Below are 17,441 nucleotides of genomic sequence, written 5' to 3'. Positions count from 1 at the left end.
ATTTGTGGACGCTAGAGTGCACGTTTTCATGACCAAAAACAAAATGGTCGCCTAAGTCCGCCATTTTTCAACGGATCGGGCTGAAATGTAATACCAACCTGGTCCTTGGGGTAAGGATGCTGCATGCCAAGTTTGATCAGAATCGGTTGATATTTGTGGACGCTGGAGTGTGAACGTCGAAAAGTTAACTGACGACAGACGACGACAGACGACGGACGCCAGAGGGTTCAGTATGTGATGAACTCAACTGGACGTTAGTCCAGTTGAGTTAATAAATATATAAATAGTCTCCATATGATCCTTTCACGATCATCATAAATGTAAATAAAGTTGAAATAGTACAACCTAATCAAGTTTCCAACCCCATAAGTTGACGCATTCCACCACATTTCTCGAACATTTAACTGGATAGTGGCCATCTTGGAAAATGATAAAGGGATAGTGACCATCTTGGAAAATGATAAAGGGATAGTGGCCATCTTGGAAATTTTCCACCAAACCTTAATCCATTCACATATCTGCTGCACTATATAGTAATCAAATTTCATTGGGAAGAAAAGTTGAGGAACACGTCACAACATCAACAGCTCGAAAAAATGAAATTCATGATCAAAAATGGAGCTCGTTGTGCAGTTCACACCTGGAAAAACTGATTTATTTGGTGGGTGTGCACCCTCATGAAACAAGATACGGAATCCTCAGACTGGAAGGAAAACGTCAGAGGAGTTTCCTATCATATTATGCCAACTAGTCTAATGGCAGGTAAATATCTTCATCCCAGGTGTGACATTTCTCTTCCACCAAACGTGCCGAGCAGGTTTACAGGCTTCGTGGCTGATGCGGCAACAGATCATCGTTGGCAAGATGATCAGATTAAATGGATGACCTGTGTTCTTCAATGAGCCTCGACTTTGTATACAAAAGCTGTGCAATACAGGAGCAAGAATTGTGATACGTCACACTATAGTATGACGTAAGAATCGTTTTTACTCCCATTTGTCAGTCGATCAAATGTGGAGAAAAAGAGAACTTAATTGGATAAGGAGGAACGGCTCTCAAATGCTTCGTATATATGACGTCACGGATCTGGTGACGTAACAATTTTGAGTGGAGCTCGACTTCAAACCGCCCAATGTCGACTACGATCGTCAAATCGAAGATATAAAAAAGACATATGATCTGAATTTTCCAAATTGCACTAACACTAACAGGAAAAGGCACACCACCAGCACCACCAACGGGGGACCTCAAAAGCTTAAACAACATGGACGGGCCTGAGCCTCACTCTTCACTCACCTCACAACGTCGAACACCCCTTGGGCCAAACGTTTGGCGAACCCGATACTCATGGCTGCAGTTAGAGAGCGGACCGTGAAGAGATTAACGTGTGTGAGGGTTAGTGGGGGAGTGAACTGCGCTCGAGAACATATACCAGTCGATTCTAAACTAGGGAGTGGCGCTCACAACCCACGCCCTACACGTCACGGGGCCACGTCAAGGAGCACGTCACAGCAAGGCTCCTCCCTTCCCGCACTCAGAACTCAGAAGGTGCTTTGCGCCACAGATCACCGTCTCGATACAGGCAGCTCTATTAAATTGTCTCCAACACAAGAGTAAATAACATGTGAGAACCGCCAAAGGTCTAAAAAAAACACCTTTTGCCGTTTTGGGTTGAGCTGATGATACGACGATTATAACGTATTATTTAATTTACATAACTTTTTAATGTCGAACAATATTTTATACCGAATATATTCGTACTTTTCCCATCTTCATACAATCTTATTTATACAAATGTACTTGGTATCGGTAGGGTATTTGTTTTTATACTGTACTTACTGTACTTCGTTCTAAAGAGCGGCGTGCTCCATGATGCAGCCCCAATACTAGCGAATTGCTTTGAGGCTGATCTCTGGTGTTGATGCAAAGACCATTGCAGAAGTTTTTCCACAGAAAACGGGATGGGAGGAGAGGAGCCATCACCACATGTCTTCTTTCTACATGAAAACATGTACAAATAATTATAATTCTGATATCCGTGATTGACTCGATGATCCCCTTCACTTTCTTCTCTCTCTCTCTCTCTCTCTCTCTCTCTCTCTCTCTCTCTCTCTCTCTCTCTCTCTCTCTCTCTCTCTCTCTCTCTCTCTCTCTCTCTTTCTCTCTTTCTCTCTTTCTCTCTTTCTCTTTTTCTCTTTTTCTCTCTTTCTCTCTTTCTCTCTCTCTCTCTTTCTCTCTTTCTCTCTTTCTCTCCACTCGTTTCTTCAATTCCAACACCCCTCTTCCATTCCCTATCCTTGCTCTCTCTCTCTCCTTCACCCTCCCCTCCAATGCTCTCTCCCCACCCCCTCCCATTGCCTCCTTTTCCTCCCCTCCCATTGCTGCCTCGATTTCTCCATTACTCTCACCCCACCTCCCCAATCCTCTCTCTCTCCCCTTTGCGCTTTCTCTCTCTCTTCCCATTGCTCTCTTTCTGCATTACGCTCTCTCTTCCACCCTGCTCCCATTGTTCACTCTATTTCTCCATTACTCTCTCTCCCTTTCCCCTCCCCGATCGTCCCTCTCTTCCATTTGCGCTTTCTCTCTCTCTTCCCATTGCTCTCTTTCTGCATTACGCTCTCTCTTCCACCCTGCTCCCATTGTTCACTCTATTTCTCCATTACTCTCTCTCCCTTTCCCCTCCCCAATCGTCCCTCTCACCCCTTGCGCTTTCTCTCTCTCTCCCCATTGCTCTCTTTCTGCATTACGCTCTCTCTTCCACTCCTCCTCCCATTGCTCCCTCTATTTCTCCCTCTATTTCTCCATTACACTCCCCTCCCCCCCCCCCCCCCCCATATATCTCTTCTGTCTCTGTCTCTGTCTCTGTCTCTGTCTCTGTCTCTCTCGCTCGCTCTCTCGCCCCCTGCCGGCTGTTACGTTTTGGGTGTGGCATCACGGCGGCTATGTGCGCTGAGCTGTGAGTACTGTGTTGTGTTGTTTTTTTCCCATCCTGCATTTCACTCCCTTTGTGTCCTTGTACGTGTTTGTGAAGTTTTCCCCGTGTTTCCTTTCTTTGTTGAGGCAGGAGAGAGAAAGAGAGCGCGCACGGTAGGTGATTTGCAGGCCTGTTCAGGACCTCCTGGTTTGGGCCTGCTCTTCCATTTGCCGTGTTTATACGTTTAGCCTTTTCTTGGCTAAATACTTCACCCATATTATTACTTTTCCTTTTCCTCCACTTGCTAGTTTTGCTTGTGGCAGGTTTGTTTTTGTTTTTTCAATTTACTTCATTTGTTAATTTTACGCTATGGCAAACGTACGTTTGCACAATAGTGTGTACGAGGCACTTACTCCAAAGAACGGGGTCATAGTTTGTCCGCCGGACGGAGTTAGTGTTGACGACGTTGTAATGGGGTTCGGAGAACAAATTGGGCTCGAAAACATTCTCGCAGCGTCGAAAATGAATCAACGTGAAAATGAATCCTGTCCGAAGAGCGATACGTTGCTCAGACAGTCGAAACCGGCTTGTCTGTCGCGCCGGATCTTTTTCTTACTGTGTGTCCTGGACACACCTGCCGTTAAAATTATTATTTCGAATTTACCACCTTTCTTTAAAAGCGAGGAGATTACCTGTGCTTTAAATCGGTTTGGAACGGTCGTGTCACGGATCTCAATGATCCCCTTACGTTTGCGTTCTGGCGCTTCGGTTAGACACATCATGTCTTTCCGGCGTCACTGTTATATTGTTTTAAAGAATAATGCACAATCGCTTAGTGCTGTTGTGACTTTGAAGCACAAAGATCGCAGCTACCAAATTTATATCGCTACTGAGGCAATGACGTGCTTTATTTGTGGCGAGCACGGACATTTAAAGAACGCTTGTCAGAAACCAAACATTCCCGGTGACGAATCTCAACGTGTGGAACCTAACCGGGAATCTCAACACCTGGAACCCAAACCAAGCACCAGTGGTACATCTAGAGCCGCGGAGCCCAAACCGTGCACGAGTGGCACATCTAGAGCCGCAGAGCCCAAGCCAGGCACGAGTGGCACATCTAGAGTGGAGGAGTGTACAGACACCTCCCATAATCAGCCCCGCGGTGCGAGTGCAGAACGAAAGGGACCTCAAGCGGATGACGAGGGTTTTATCACCGGTCAATCTCGGAGAAACAAGCGCCCAAACGTCAATGGTCACGATGTAACGGTGAGCGTTCCGAAAAAACTGGCGCCATCGGGCAAATTAAATGGCTCCCATTTGGATGCAGCTGCCCCGTTTGCTGCCATGGAAACGGAAAACAGATTTGCCGTGTTAGCTCCGGAGGATAATAATTACGCTCCTGATAACGAGCAAGACAAACACGAGCAGAACAAGGAGGTAGTGTCGTTCCCCAAGAGGTACAAGGAGGTAGTGTTGTGCCCCAAGAGGTACAAGGAGGTGGTGTTGTGCCCCAAGAGGTACAAGGAGGTAGTGTCGTGCCCCAAGAGGTAGCTGTGACTACCCCTGTGGTTGCCGATACTACAACCATGGACGTCAGTAAGAAACCTGTTTTGGTCCCTCTCCCTGCTAAAGGTGAAGTGTCTAAGATGTCTGCGCCACAGACGACCCCGGACATGATGGAAGCAGAGCGTGTATGTTCTGCTTCGGAAATAGTTTTTCCCCTCCCCGCAGAAATGGAAATACCTGCTCCACCGGGGGAGCACGGTATTAATGCAGATCCCCAATCAAACTACGATTCTGATGGCGCGTCGTCGCTTGCCTCTGGTGGTAGCACCGAGGTCTGGAATGATCCAGGCTTATCCCAGGAACCGGAGAGTGGTCCGAATGTGCCCCTCCAGGAGATCCTAAAGTTTTACATCACGCTTTCTGTAAGAGAAATGTTAAAATTCAGGATTCCTTCCCTGATCTGCACAGTTTTATCACCTCCGCAAAGCGACTGCTCCTGCAGTCCGAGCAGTTTGCTATGACTGAACCACAAATGTTTCGTCTCAGGAAATGGGTTCTGAAAGCAAGGAAGCAGCTGCAGGCATATCCTGACCAAATTAACTGATACCTTTCCCCAAATTCCACACTATGGCTTTTTCTATAGCCACTTTAAACATAAACGGAGGACGCTCGTATTTACGAAAAGCTAAAGTTAAGGAGCTTGTTTTGAAGAACCACATTGATATTGTTGCGGAGATGAGGACTGTATATTTTTTGATTGTGTGCTGTACTATTATTATTATTGTTTATTCTGCGCCCCCCTACCTCCGGAGCTGTGTAAAGGTGAAAGGGCATCCCATAATTAGTCCACAAGCATACACATCAGCCAAACAATAGAAAACCCCTGTTTGATAGTTATCTCTTATTCTGTGTTTTAGGGTAAGGCTGTGTCTCCCATTAATTGAAGTACTCCATTGCACCAGTGAAAGAGAATAGATCCCCTTTCCTTCCCATCCCCAAAATCTCCATTTCCTTTTACACCCCCTTCCGTCATTGCCGGGCCTCGATTGCCGAATTACCTCCCCTCCAATAACCGCCATTGAACATGTGCTCGAATCGGAGAAGAAAGGCGTGCCCGCCCGTCGTCATCAAGGGCGGAGCCAGAGGGTCGCGCGACCAACCAGGGCCGAGGTGAGCACCCCGATGGGCGTGTCCAAAAGGCCGGCGGCTTAATCGCCGGAGGCGCTATAAAAGGCGCGCACGCAAGAAGCAAGTGAGTTGGTCGCCAAGAGAGTCGTGAGGAGTCAGTCAGTGGAGTCGGTGGTCAGTTGGTTGCGTTGGTTGCGGTGAGGAGTCGGTGGTGGTGGTCAGTTGGTTGCGTTGGTTGCGGTGAGGAGTCGGTGGTAAAGAGTGAGTGGACCAAGAACGAGTGGAGGGTTTGGACCAGACGCGTCCGACGAGGCCTGGCAAAGCACGCGACGTCCACAGCAGCCAAAACAGCAGCGTGGGGCCTGAACGGTGGCTGCTAAACGCGCCGGTTGTGCTGCGGGACCCCCTTGGACCTCCCTCTCCCTCCAGCCATCCACCTCCTGCCTTTCCACCCTTCTTGTGTACGTGAGTTTGTTCTGTCCTGGGTTAATTAAGCTTGTGTAGGTAAGCTAAAGATTTCACTGTGTCACCTGCGTCTTATGTGCTTGTAAATAAACGTGACTGCTTTCTTTTTGCTTATGTGTGTAAATAGTCAATAAATTCAGTAGTATTTCCAAACCTTTCTTTGCCTTCGTTTTCCTCTTTGCATTGCGTCGTTTTAGTCTTTTCCCTCATTGAGCAGCTGCGGTGCGATCCGGCCAACTTTTGGGCGGGATCGGGTTCTAATCGGGGAGTAACTGTTCGGACGCGGTAATACCAAACCGCTCGGTAAAATAACATCTAAAACCGCGTCTGTAACAATTGGTTGTCAGGAGTTGGATTCGGACCTGGGACTAAATTTGTTAGGCCCAAATTTTGGAACACCAATTGTGTTATTAAGCAACAATTGGTGTCTGGGAGTGAGATTCGGGGCCCGAACCAAATTTTTAAAACATCTAGAAAAAAATTTGGTCAAAATTTGGAGCGGCCGAAATTTGTTTTGTTTTACAAAACCTGAACTTTGAAATCGCGCCATGGCTGGTCAAGGCGACGGGATGCCGGTGGGAGAGATAGACAGGGTAGAATCGACCCAGGACCCCAGGGAAGAAGTGGGGAAAATGGTGGAGGAGAGTAAAGAAGTTGCGGTCGTGGGGGTATCAGGTGCACAAAATGGCGCTCTCGCGCACGTGGTTACAGCGGCACCAAATTTTGCCGCGCCCGTGACCGTAGCAGCGGGCTTTGATGTGGGGGACTTCATGGCGCAATTCGCCGAGATGCTGAGAATAAACGGGGAGAAATTGAGTAATGAAATGGATGCTCAGGGTGAGCGAATGGAACAAATGGGGAACCGGATGGAGGCTCAGAGTGAGCAAATTGAAGCAACAATAAACGGAATGAGGGCCGATAGGAAGGAAAGGGAGCAGAGGGACAGAGACCGCAAGTTGGGCGAAAGGGTCCCAGGGGTGCACGAGGAGGTAAAGCGGGGCGAGAAGCGCCGGTTGAGCGAAGCGGAGGAAAGCACGGGTACAATGACGGGGGTAGAAATCGCGACACGGGGTTTGGAAAAGCCGGCGACCGATGAGGTAGAGGGTGTTTTATTAAAGCCAGCGGTCGCCGAGGTTAATAAAGAAAAAGCAGTGCTGGGAATTAAAATTGAAGAGATGACGGAGGTAGCCCGGGAATTGCAGGGAGAAATGGATTGTGTACAAAGTCCCTGCTCACATCACGATGCTGTGCTTAACCCAAATGGAAGTTTGCAGGTTTTGGTGCAGGGAGGAAGAAGAACCCCGAAGGTGAGACATGCTGTGTATTGTGCGGGGAGATTTTGTAAGAGGATGTTTGGCGACAAAAGAATTTTCGCGCGCTTGGGATCGAGGAGGCATCCGGGCGTTGGTGAAGGGTCCCGTGTGAGTGGAAATGGCACGCGTGGGAGGAAAAAGTGTGCGTCGGCGAGTAGGTGTGTTATAAAGTGTGGGAGTGAACCCGAGTGCGAGCGAGAATGCACGTCGGGGTGTACGGAGTGTACGTGCGAGGGTGAGAGTGACACGAGGAGTGAGTTGGTGGTGGAGCGGGTGCGAGAATGCACGCTTGGAATGGTAGAGGGTGTGCGAGGAAGCACACCTGGGTTGGTGGTAGCGCGGGTGTGGGAGAGCCCAGGTGAGCGCGTTAGTGGGTGGATGCAAGAGTGCACGCCCATGGTGAGTGTTACGGAGGACGTAACGGAGGAGAGGTGTGGACCAAAGTGTGCGCAAGAGTGTGCGCGAGAGGTGTGGTGTGTAACAGGGAGAGCGTTGGTGGAATGTACGGACGGCGTTGGAACGCCGGGTTTTGTGAGGGTGAAAGGGGTAGCGTATGCGTGTGAGCATGCAAGTAAAGCATCGACGGTAACCGGGTTAGCGGTTAGGGCGACGGATAGCCGATGCGAGCACTCGGTGCGAGGGGTGCTTTGTTGGGTGCGAGGCCCGGCGCGGATCGATGCTGCGTCGCTTCTCTTCGAAGCGTCGTTGCCGATTCGGGCTTGGCCCCGCCACGCACGGTGGAGTCCGGGCCTTGTAGGGCGAGGCGACCGGTCCGGTTCAAGGGCGAGTGGGAGGAAGCGGAACGGTGCCCCCTCGTGGGGATGGGGTTCCGACCGGGGGAGATTGAGCCATCGGGCCCGGGACCGCAAGGTGCCGCGCCGAGATGGTGCGTGGAACCTCGGTCCAACCAAACCACCTCCCTTGAACCGAAAGCCGGACGGATTCAACCTGCAGGCGACCAAACCACCCGAATTCATTGCTCGGCTTTACGAACCGAGTTTAATGATGTCACGACGCACCGAGGCTAGGATATAGTGGACTGTGATGATGATAGTAGTGATTTGATACGAAATTTATAATAGTGGGTAGAATTGGCAGTAAATGGAAAATTTTTGATTTGTGGAATTTGGATGTGCAAAATTGATAGTGGGACCTCCCCGATGTGGAGGGATGGCAAATCCACCATCCCTCACAGTAAGGTGGGGGCAAATGCGCTATAGCTTATGGGGTGATGGCAGTGAAAACTAGCCCGGGTGGGTTAGGATATATCGTGTGTAGGGATCTAGCGAAGATGACATTAGGTGACGTTAAGGTTAGTTAGTGACTGATACCTGTAGTGGGGACGCAGGTAGATTAGTGTGGATTATAATGACGAGGGAGCGCAATAGTTTAAAGGGACGACTGGGAAGCGCAAGTTTCAGAGGGGAGTAGTTAGCTGAGATGATGCCGTGTGTTTGAAGATTGAACAGGTGTGATTGAACAGTTGTGATTGCACAGGTGTGCAACTGAACAGGTGTGTGGAGCAGGGTATGAGTGAGTGAAGGTGATTGTGTATTGTGCTGACCCAATGGTCCAGGAAGAGGAGGAGGGTGCAGGTGGCACCAGGTGATTGCACAGGTGTGCGACAACAGGTGTATGTGGCTGTGTGGAATAAATGGTAGTGTGGAATAAATGGAGTATTGGAATGGATGGTCGTGGAGTGAGTATGGTGGAAATTGTGGAGTGGAGTGGATGGTGCGAAGGTGTGAATGGGGGAAGAGTGGACCCCCATCACGGATACCCGGGGCGGGTAGTGTAAGTGTTAGGTAGAGGGTACAGGTAAATTGTGGTTGGATATTGGCATCTGTGGTGCGGGTGAAAGAATGGTCTTTGGATGGGTGCATTAGTGTTGTGGAAATGGCTGGGCGTGTAGCCTGTTAGTGTGTGTAGTTGGTTGGGCACTCCACCACTGTGAGGATGTTGGCCAGGTGAGGCCGCAGGTGGGCTCTGGGAGCCGGTAGTTGTGGATGGGGCCCGAGGATCCGGAGGACGGACCCGGGTAGCCCAGTGCCAGAGGGCACCAGGGGGTGACAGAGCCAGGAGAGGGCCTTCCCCAGTTAGTTAGGTTAGGGTGAGGAGCTAGGTAAGCTCGGGTGGCAACTGCAGTGGTGGAGGTGTGCAGGTGGGTAGACCTGCTGGGAGAGCTACACGTCACAGCCCAGAAATTGTGCGAGGGCACCGGGAGATGAATCGGGGGAGTGAGACCCCAAATTGAGAAGCACCACAGTTTGGTCAATGGGAATTGGTTTTTAGAACCCATAGTGTAAGTTGGCCAATGGATTGGCAGGGAGAGACCCCGGGTAGTGTAAAGTGTGTTAATGTCATTTAGGAAGTAGTTAGGATGAAGTCTCCTCGCACCATCTGCATCCACTCACCTGAGGTGACAGGTACTCCACACCATGCCATGTTTTGATTATTTTTTATGATGCAAATGTTGGATTGTGAGACGCATCATGACGTGGGTGTGACATTGTGCTTTGTTGTTCCATCTCTTCCTCCTTATGAGGATTGATGATGAATTTGGTGATGGCAAATTTTGAAGTAGAGGGATTGTGGTGACGAATTTGGTATAGAGGAAATATGGGGAAGACGTGACAGTAGCGACGGATTGGTAATGTGTAGATTTTGTAAATATGGGGTAAGGGCAAGGGTAGTGTAGGTGACAGGGGGGTGACGTACGGTAGGGACGAGCTTTCTCATTTCGCTCTCCGTACCATTTCGCCTTGCATTGCCTTATTGATGTGTACCCTTGTGACCTTACCCCTCGCTCATTTGTCTTTCCCCTTTTGTCTCCCACATGACCTGTGCGCCGTTGGGCGCCGAGGGGAGCGTGCGTGGGTCGGCCATTGTGCGCCCGAAATTCCCAGAACCAGCTGTCTGCATCGATGCACCACATTATGGACCACATGTCTGTGGCCGAGCACCACTTATGGACCCCATGGGTTGGGGCATGGCCCCTCTGCTGGAACCGGCCATGAGGGCCCGAAATCTTGCTGGCGGACCTTGGCCACAGGGCACCGATGCCACACAGGTGAACCACACGTAGTCGGCCCCTGTGGGCCATAAATAAAATAAAAACGGACACGTTAGGTGCATTCTTTTATTGCAAATAGGCCGCCAGCAAGGGAAGATGACAACACCAGGAAAATAATAATAACCAGCAGAGGGAGCCGAAGAGCAAGAGACCACCTGCAGGGTTAGGGGTTGTTGAATTTATTTTTGTTGAGCACTCTTGAACAATGGTGACTGCACCGATTGGTGCTTGGGTGTGTATTGGTGCGGTTTTGGGTGCTTTCATGGTGCATTGATGCAGAGCAGACTGTCTCCCCCCCAGAAAGAACAATCACAGGTCCTGGGTTAGTTTTGTAAATAAAAATAGCGTCATTGTAAATAATGCTTCCCACCGTCAGTGTATAGTTTGAAGACCATTCCGCAATTCGGTTAACTGTGGGCGTAAGTCTGTTAGGCAGGGTGCAATGGAGCAGCGGGACACATTTATTTATGTTTTAAAACTGTCGCACTGAGGGTCAGGTTAAAAGTAGAGGGAACTACACCTACGTGTCACACTAAAAGTAAAAGTTGTAGGCCCGGGACGTGCCTAAGAGGAGGAGGGTGCAGTGTTGCGGAGATGAGGACTGTATATTTTTTGATTGTGTGCTGTACTATTATTATTATTGTTTATTCTGCGCCCCCCTACCTCCGGAGCTGTGTAAAGGTGAAAGGGCATCCCATAATTAGTCCACAAGCATACACATCAGCCAAACAATAGAAAACCCCTGTTTGATAGTTATCTCTTATTCTGTGTTTTAGGGTAAGGCTGTGTCTCCTATTAATTAAAGTACTCCATTGCACCAGTGAAAGAGAATAGATCCCCTTTCCTTCCCATCCCCAAAATCTCCATTTCCTTTTACACCCCCTTCCGTCATTGCCGGGCCTCGATTGCCGAATTACCTCCCCTCCAATAACCGCCATTGAACATGTGCTCGAATCGGAGAAGAAAGGCGTGCCCGCCCGTCGTCATCAAGGGCGGAGCCAGAGGGTCGCGCGACCAACCAGGGCCGAGGTGAGCACCCCGATGGGCGTGTCCAAAAGGCCGGCGGCTTAATCGCCGGAGGCGCTATAAAAGGCACGCACGCAAGAAGCAAGTGAGTTGGTCGCCAAGAGAGTCGTGAGGAGTCAGTCAGTGGAGTCGGTGGTCAGTTGGTTGCGTTGGTTGCGGTGAGGAGTCGGTGGTGGTGGTCAGTTGGTTGCGTTGGTTGCGGTGAGGAGTCGGTGGTAAAGAGTGAGTGGACCAAGAACGAGTGGAGGGTTTGGACCAGACGCGTCCGACGAGGCCTGGCAAAGCACGCGACGTCCACAGCAGCCAAAACAGCAGCGTGGGGCCTGAACGGTGGCTGCTAAACGCGCCGGTTGTGCTGCGGGACCCCCTTGGACCTCCCTCTCCCTCCAGCCATCCACCTCCTGCCTTTCCACCCTTCTTGTGTACGTGAGTTTGTTCTGTCCTGGGTTAATTAAGCTTGTGTAGGTAAGCTAAAGATTTCACTGTGTCACCTGCGTCTTATGTGCTTGTAAATAAACGTGACTGCTTTCTTTTTGCTTATGTGTGTAAATAGTCAATAAATTCAGTAGTATTTCCAAACCTTTCTTTGCCTTCGTTTTCCTCTTTGCATTGCGTCGTTTTAGTCTTTTCCCTCATTGAGCAGCTGCGGTGCGATCCGGCCAACGTTTGGGCGGGATCGGGTTCTAATCGGGGAGTAACTGTTCGGACGCGGTAATACCAAACCGCTCGGTAAAATAACATCTAAAACCGCGTCTGTAACAATATCTTACTCTTACAAGAAACCAGATGTAGTTCCTCCTGTATGAGTGAATGGGAAAGAATAATGAAAGGAAGGTGGCTCTTCAGTAGCTTAGAGTGTCCTCGGGCTGGGGTAGCCATCTATTTGCATCCTTCTCTCTGTAATCTCATTGTTGATTTTAATGAAATAATTAAAGGGTACTTAATCTCTCTCACTTTCACTCTTAATGGTTTTAAACACACGATACTGAACATCTATGCATCCAGTGACAGCACGGATTTTTTTGCCTTTTTCACACAGTTAGAAACTTCTCTTGCACGTTTTGATTTTAATGGATTTGTTTGTTTAGGAGGGGATTTTAACTGTACGATGGACTCTACCATTGATCGCAATGGGAATGATCCTCATCCAGCAAGTATTGTGCCTCTGACTAGGACTTTGACAACCTTCTCCCTTGTTGACATCTGGAGAACTCGAAATCCATCCACACGCCAGTATACATGGTGTCGGTGTTTAAATGGCCGCCTGTCCCTCGCAAGGTTAGACCGGTTTTATATTAATAGTGATTTTTAAAATATTGTGACCCATACTGGTATTGTCCCGAGTGGTTTCTCAGATCACCACATGGTTGTGTTTCGCACTTTCTCCCCGATTTGTAATCGTGGTGCTGTTTATTGGACATTCAATGTTAGTCTTCTGGAAGACAAATGTTTTATTGATGCTTTTAAAATGGGAGACTTTACTCCTGCGGAAAGCTTCCTTCCCTCTCCTCGGACAGTGGTGGGACAATGCAAAAGCTCAGATAAAAATGTTTTGCCAGCAGTACGGGTCCTTTCATACCAAGAATGATGTTGCTCTTCAATCCCTGCTTACCAAGGAGATTCTAACTTTACAATCCAACCTCTCAGCTTCTAATGCTGAACGGACTAACCTTTTGTTGGCTAAGAAAAAGGCCCTTCTTGCTGAATTGTGTGTAAAGCGAGCTAGAGGAGCTTTGGTCCGGCTCCGAATGGAAAATTTGTGTTTTCTAGATACCTCTTCCAAGTTCTTCTTTGGATTGGAAACCCGAACCAAAGGAAGCCAGCAACTAACCTCGCTTCGGACAAAAGAAGGGAGAGTGACATACGATCAAAAATGTATCAGAGGTTCCGCCAAGGAATACTTCTCTGACTTGTACCGTACCAAGAACATTGATCACGGAATGATTGACTCTCTGGTTGCCTCTTTGCCCACCTTGTCCGAAACGGCACGCCTACAGTTAGATGTGGAAGTTACTTTGGAAGAACTTTTTTCCGCATTGCAAACTTTACCCACTGGCAAGGCGTCAGGCTTAGATGGGATCCCAATGGAACTCTACCGGGCCTTTTGGAACCTTTTGGGTCCTGAACTACTTGGTCTTTTAAACGACAGCTTGCGATCTGGCTCGCTACCCCTCAGTTGTCGCAGGGCTGTACTCGCCCTCATTCCCAAGAAAGGAGACCTTCAGAACTTGAAAAACTGGCGTCCAATCTCGTTACTTTGTACTGACTATAAAATATTTTCCAAAGCTCTTGCAAACCGCCTCAAGCCGGTGATTGGGGAGATTGTACACCCCAACCAATCCTACTGCATTCCCAAAAGGACTATACATGATAGTATTTTTTATCGTTCGCGACATTATCGATATTTGTACCATTGAACAAAGGAATGTTTGTTTGGTTTTCCTCGACAAGGAAAAAGCTTTTGATGCAATTGATCATTTTTATCTCTTTTCTGTTTTACGGGGCTTTGGTATCGGGGAATTTTTTTTATCTCTTACACTAAATTATTGTATAATAATACTTTTAGTTTGTTAAAAGTAAATATCTTATGCCAGCCTTTCTCTGTTTGTAGAGGAATTCGCCAAGGGTGCCCCTTGTCTGGTCTTTTGTACTCCCTTTCAGTTTAGCCTTTGCTTATTCAAATGCGTGCGCGCCTTCTTGGTTTCGCCCCCCTTCCAGCAGTAAACCCGGTCAAGACAATTGCTTACGCAGATGACCTGTGCGTAATTGTTCGCTCTGATGAAGATGTTTCTTTCTTGGTTCATTGTGTCCAGGAGTTTAGCTCAGCAAGCTCTGCAAAAATCAACTGGCTCAAGAGCAATGCTCTCTACTTGGGTCCGCAAAGTGACACCCCTCCTCCAACCTTGCCCGGCCAGCTTGTGTGGGCACGAGACGGGATACATTATCTCGGGGTCTCTCTTGGCACTCCGGACTTCGTCTCGAAGAACTGGGAAACACTCATAACTAAAACTGAGCAGCGGCTTCTAAAATGGAAAGGTTTACTGAATCAGCTCTCTTATCGGGGTCGCACCCTGATAATAAACAATCTTGCGGCATCAATGCTGTGGCATAAGCTTAAGGCACTACAAGCCCCAGCTTTTATTCTTAAAAAACTCTCGTGTTTTTATTGACTTTTGGGGGGGGGGGAGGGAGGAAACACTGGCTCCGGTCAGGCGTGCTAAGCCTGCCCGTTGCTGAAGGTGGACAGGGGTTGGTCGATGTCAACAGTAAGGTGATGGCTTTTCGCCTCCTCTCACTACGCTGGCTTCTGTACACGGATGTCCCGTGGAAAGCTTTTGCTCACTGCCTACTTAGGCAAGCCGGGAAACTTGGTTTTGACCAGCAACTCTTTCTCATCAACATCAAGAGCGTTGATTTAACTTTGGTCCCCCTGTTCTACAGGAGCATGCTGGAAGCATGGCAGGCGATTCAGTTTCAGCGTGATACATGTGATTATTCCCTCCCAATGTTTTTAAATGAGCCAGTCTTTTTAAACCCAGTTTTAAAAGGGGTCTGTAGTGACCGATCTTTTATGCAAAAATTCATTGATATTGATTGCACTAAGGTCAAAAACTTTCGAGACCCTTTTCTCCATAAATGGAAGTCAGCAGCTGACGTTGCTGTGGCTACTGGTGTTCGTTCTATCAGTCATTGGGAGGATCTTCTCTCTGATTTTACACCTTTTTAAACAAACCGGGCTAAAATGGGACACACTGGTGGAAGCTAACCCTCCTTTGTCCCAATGCCCCTTTCCAAAACTTTTAATTTCTTTCCAATGTCTTATTCCTTTTAATACAATGGAGAAATCCTCTGTTTATTCCATGTGTGTTGGAATTCTTGTTCCCTGTAAACCGACAGAACCACAAACACACTGGAGACCTATGCTCCAAATTGGTGCTGCCACAAGAATCAAATGGCTCACCATGTATAGGGCACCCATTGTCAAACGCACTGGGGACCTGCAATGGCGACTGGCACATTATATTTTATCTTCAAACGTTTTATCTCACCGCATATGCCCTGACAACTCGGAAATGTATCCCTTCTGCGATGTCCCTGAAACTGTTTTTCATGCTTTTATTGAATGTACGAGGTTGGCTCCTCTTTTTTCAGTTTTATCACGTGTGATTGAAGGGCTAAGCTTGGTTTTCACACATTGTGTTTTTATATTTGGCTTTAATATTTCTTACCGGTGTAAAGAGGAATGTATTTTAGCCAACTATCTGTTTGCGGAGGCAAAACTTGCTATTTATTTATCAAGAAAGCACAAAATGCAAACCATTTGTGCACTACTTTGATCTGATGATGATGTTTTTATGATTTTCAAAGGTCTAGTTACGTCTCGTTTAGATCTGGAGCTTGAATTCATTGAATGTACACTTTTCTCACAGCGATGGTGTGTGAAGGAATCCCTTTGCAGCTTGGTTGATGGTGTCCTCCAAGTTCATTTGTAAATTCTAGTCCTTTCTCTCATGTAACCCCCATCTTTATTTATATGAAATGTGTCGTATGACTTTTCATCATGTACACTGACTTCTCAGTAATAAAGAGAACGAAATGTCAAGTGTGTGTGTCTCTCTCTCTCCCTCTCTCTCTCTCTCTCTCTCTATCTCTATCTCTATCTCTATCTCTCTATCTCTCTCTCGTTGTTACCCTGCGCTCGCGAAGCAAAAAGCGGAGTTAATAATAATAATACATTTATTTTATATAGCGCTTTTCAAGAAGCCCAAAGACGCTTTGACAGAGTACAAAAAACAAGTGCAAAAAGACAAAAATAAATAGGTAAATAATCAAAGGAAGGAGAAGGAGAAGAGATAGTCAGGGGTTAAATGCTGTGGGTTAAATGTTAAATGCAGTGTTGAACAGGTGGGTCTTGACTGATGTTTTGAATGTGGTGAGTGAGGAGGAGTCTCTGATGGTGTGAGGTAGTGAGTTCCAGAGGGTGGGAGCAGCGATGGAGAAGGCCCTGTCCCCCCAGGATCTGAATTTGGTCCAGATGGAGGGGGGGGGGGGGGGAAGGTTGGTGCCAGCAGAGCGGAGGTTGCGGGTGGGAGTGTGTCTTAAGCATTCATTTGCGTACGTGTCGTGTGCCGTGCGTGTCTGCATTTAAAAAAAATCATTTTCTTGGCAACCGTTGGTCCGATTACCATGAAATTTTCACCAAAGGAGGGCCTTCTCCTGTGGAATATTTTAATCATTATTATGACATCATTGGTCACGTGGTACAGGCGCCATCTTGGAAAAACTTCGCACCTCTATCTCTGAAACCACTCCATGGAAAAAAATTGAGACCTGGCTCATTGTGAACTACTCCCCATGGGGAATAAGATATGTTAATGATGATGTCATCGGTGCCTTCGTTATGACGTCATAATTCGACAAATACAACACATCCATCCGATCATTATTTTCAAAACTTCAGCAACTGTTGGTCTGATGGACACGAAAATTTCACCACAGGAGCGCCTCTCCCTTTAGAATATTTTAATGATAATCATGACGTCATAGGTCATGCGGTACAGGCGCCATCTTAGAAAAACCGAAAAACGTTGCACCTCTATATATTTTCAAAACCGCTCTATGGAATTTTTTTTTAACGTGGCTCATTGTAAAGAACTCCATATGGAGCGGCAGAGAGTGGAGTCATCAACAAAGAGATAGAGAGGATTTTCAAGAGAGTCAGAGAGATCATTGATGAAGACCAGAAAAAGCACAGGGCCCAGAACACTGCCTTGGGGAACTCCAGCCTGTACAGGAAGAGGAGATGAGAGAAACCCATTCAGGGCCACACGTTGGCTGCAACTAGAGAGGAAGTCCGCCAGCCATGCATGGAGATTTCCATGGATACCAAAGGAGGAGAGTTTGGTGAGCAGAGCGGGGTGCCAGACCGTATCGAAGGCATGTGATATGTCAAGGGAGACAGCTCTAATTTCCTGTTTGGCATTGAAGACCTCCATCCATTGTTGAGACAGCAGAA

The 17,441-nt window shown here is 47.9% G+C and overlaps 2 protein-coding genes and 1 long non-coding RNA gene across 3 annotated transcripts in view; 2 read left to right on the top strand and 1 right to left on the bottom strand.

The window, feature by feature from the left end:
• The window catches only part of LOC137413867 (calpain small subunit 1), an 84,766-nt gene extending 83,371 nt beyond the window's left edge, over positions 1 to 1,395 (bottom strand). Inside the window, exon 1 of the mRNA XM_068099306.2 lies at positions 1,297 to 1,395. Coding sequence (XP_067955407.1) covers positions 1,297 to 1,349 — 53 coding nt within the window. The 5' untranslated portion in view covers positions 1,350 to 1,395. The remainder of the gene's footprint in view (positions 1 to 1,296) is intronic.
• The window catches only part of EIF4A3 (eukaryotic translation initiation factor 4A3), a 65,907-nt gene continuing 49,813 nt past the window's right edge, over positions 1,348 to 17,441 (top strand). Inside the window, exon 1 of the mRNA XM_078786645.1 lies at positions 1,348 to 1,582. Within this exon, the coding sequence (XP_078642771.1) occupies positions 1,348 to 1,582 (235 nt within the window). The remainder of the gene's footprint in view (positions 1,583 to 17,441) is intronic.
• LOC144894269 (uncharacterized) lies at positions 2,873 to 16,028 on the top strand. Its single transcript, XR_013624952.1, has 3 exons — positions 2,873 to 2,956; positions 12,599 to 12,703; positions 13,196 to 16,028. It is a non-coding gene; the product is annotated as an uncharacterized LOC144894269 (long non-coding RNA).

This window comes from Myxine glutinosa, chromosome 11, assembly GCF_964187855.1.
Source record: "Myxine glutinosa chromosome 11, kmMyxGlut1.1, whole genome shotgun sequence".
NCBI classification, from domain to species: Eukaryota; Metazoa; Chordata; class Myxini; order Myxiniformes; family Myxinidae; genus Myxine; species Myxine glutinosa.
Note: the sequence above shows the minus strand (reverse complement) of the source record. Positions and strands in the feature narration are given on the sequence as shown.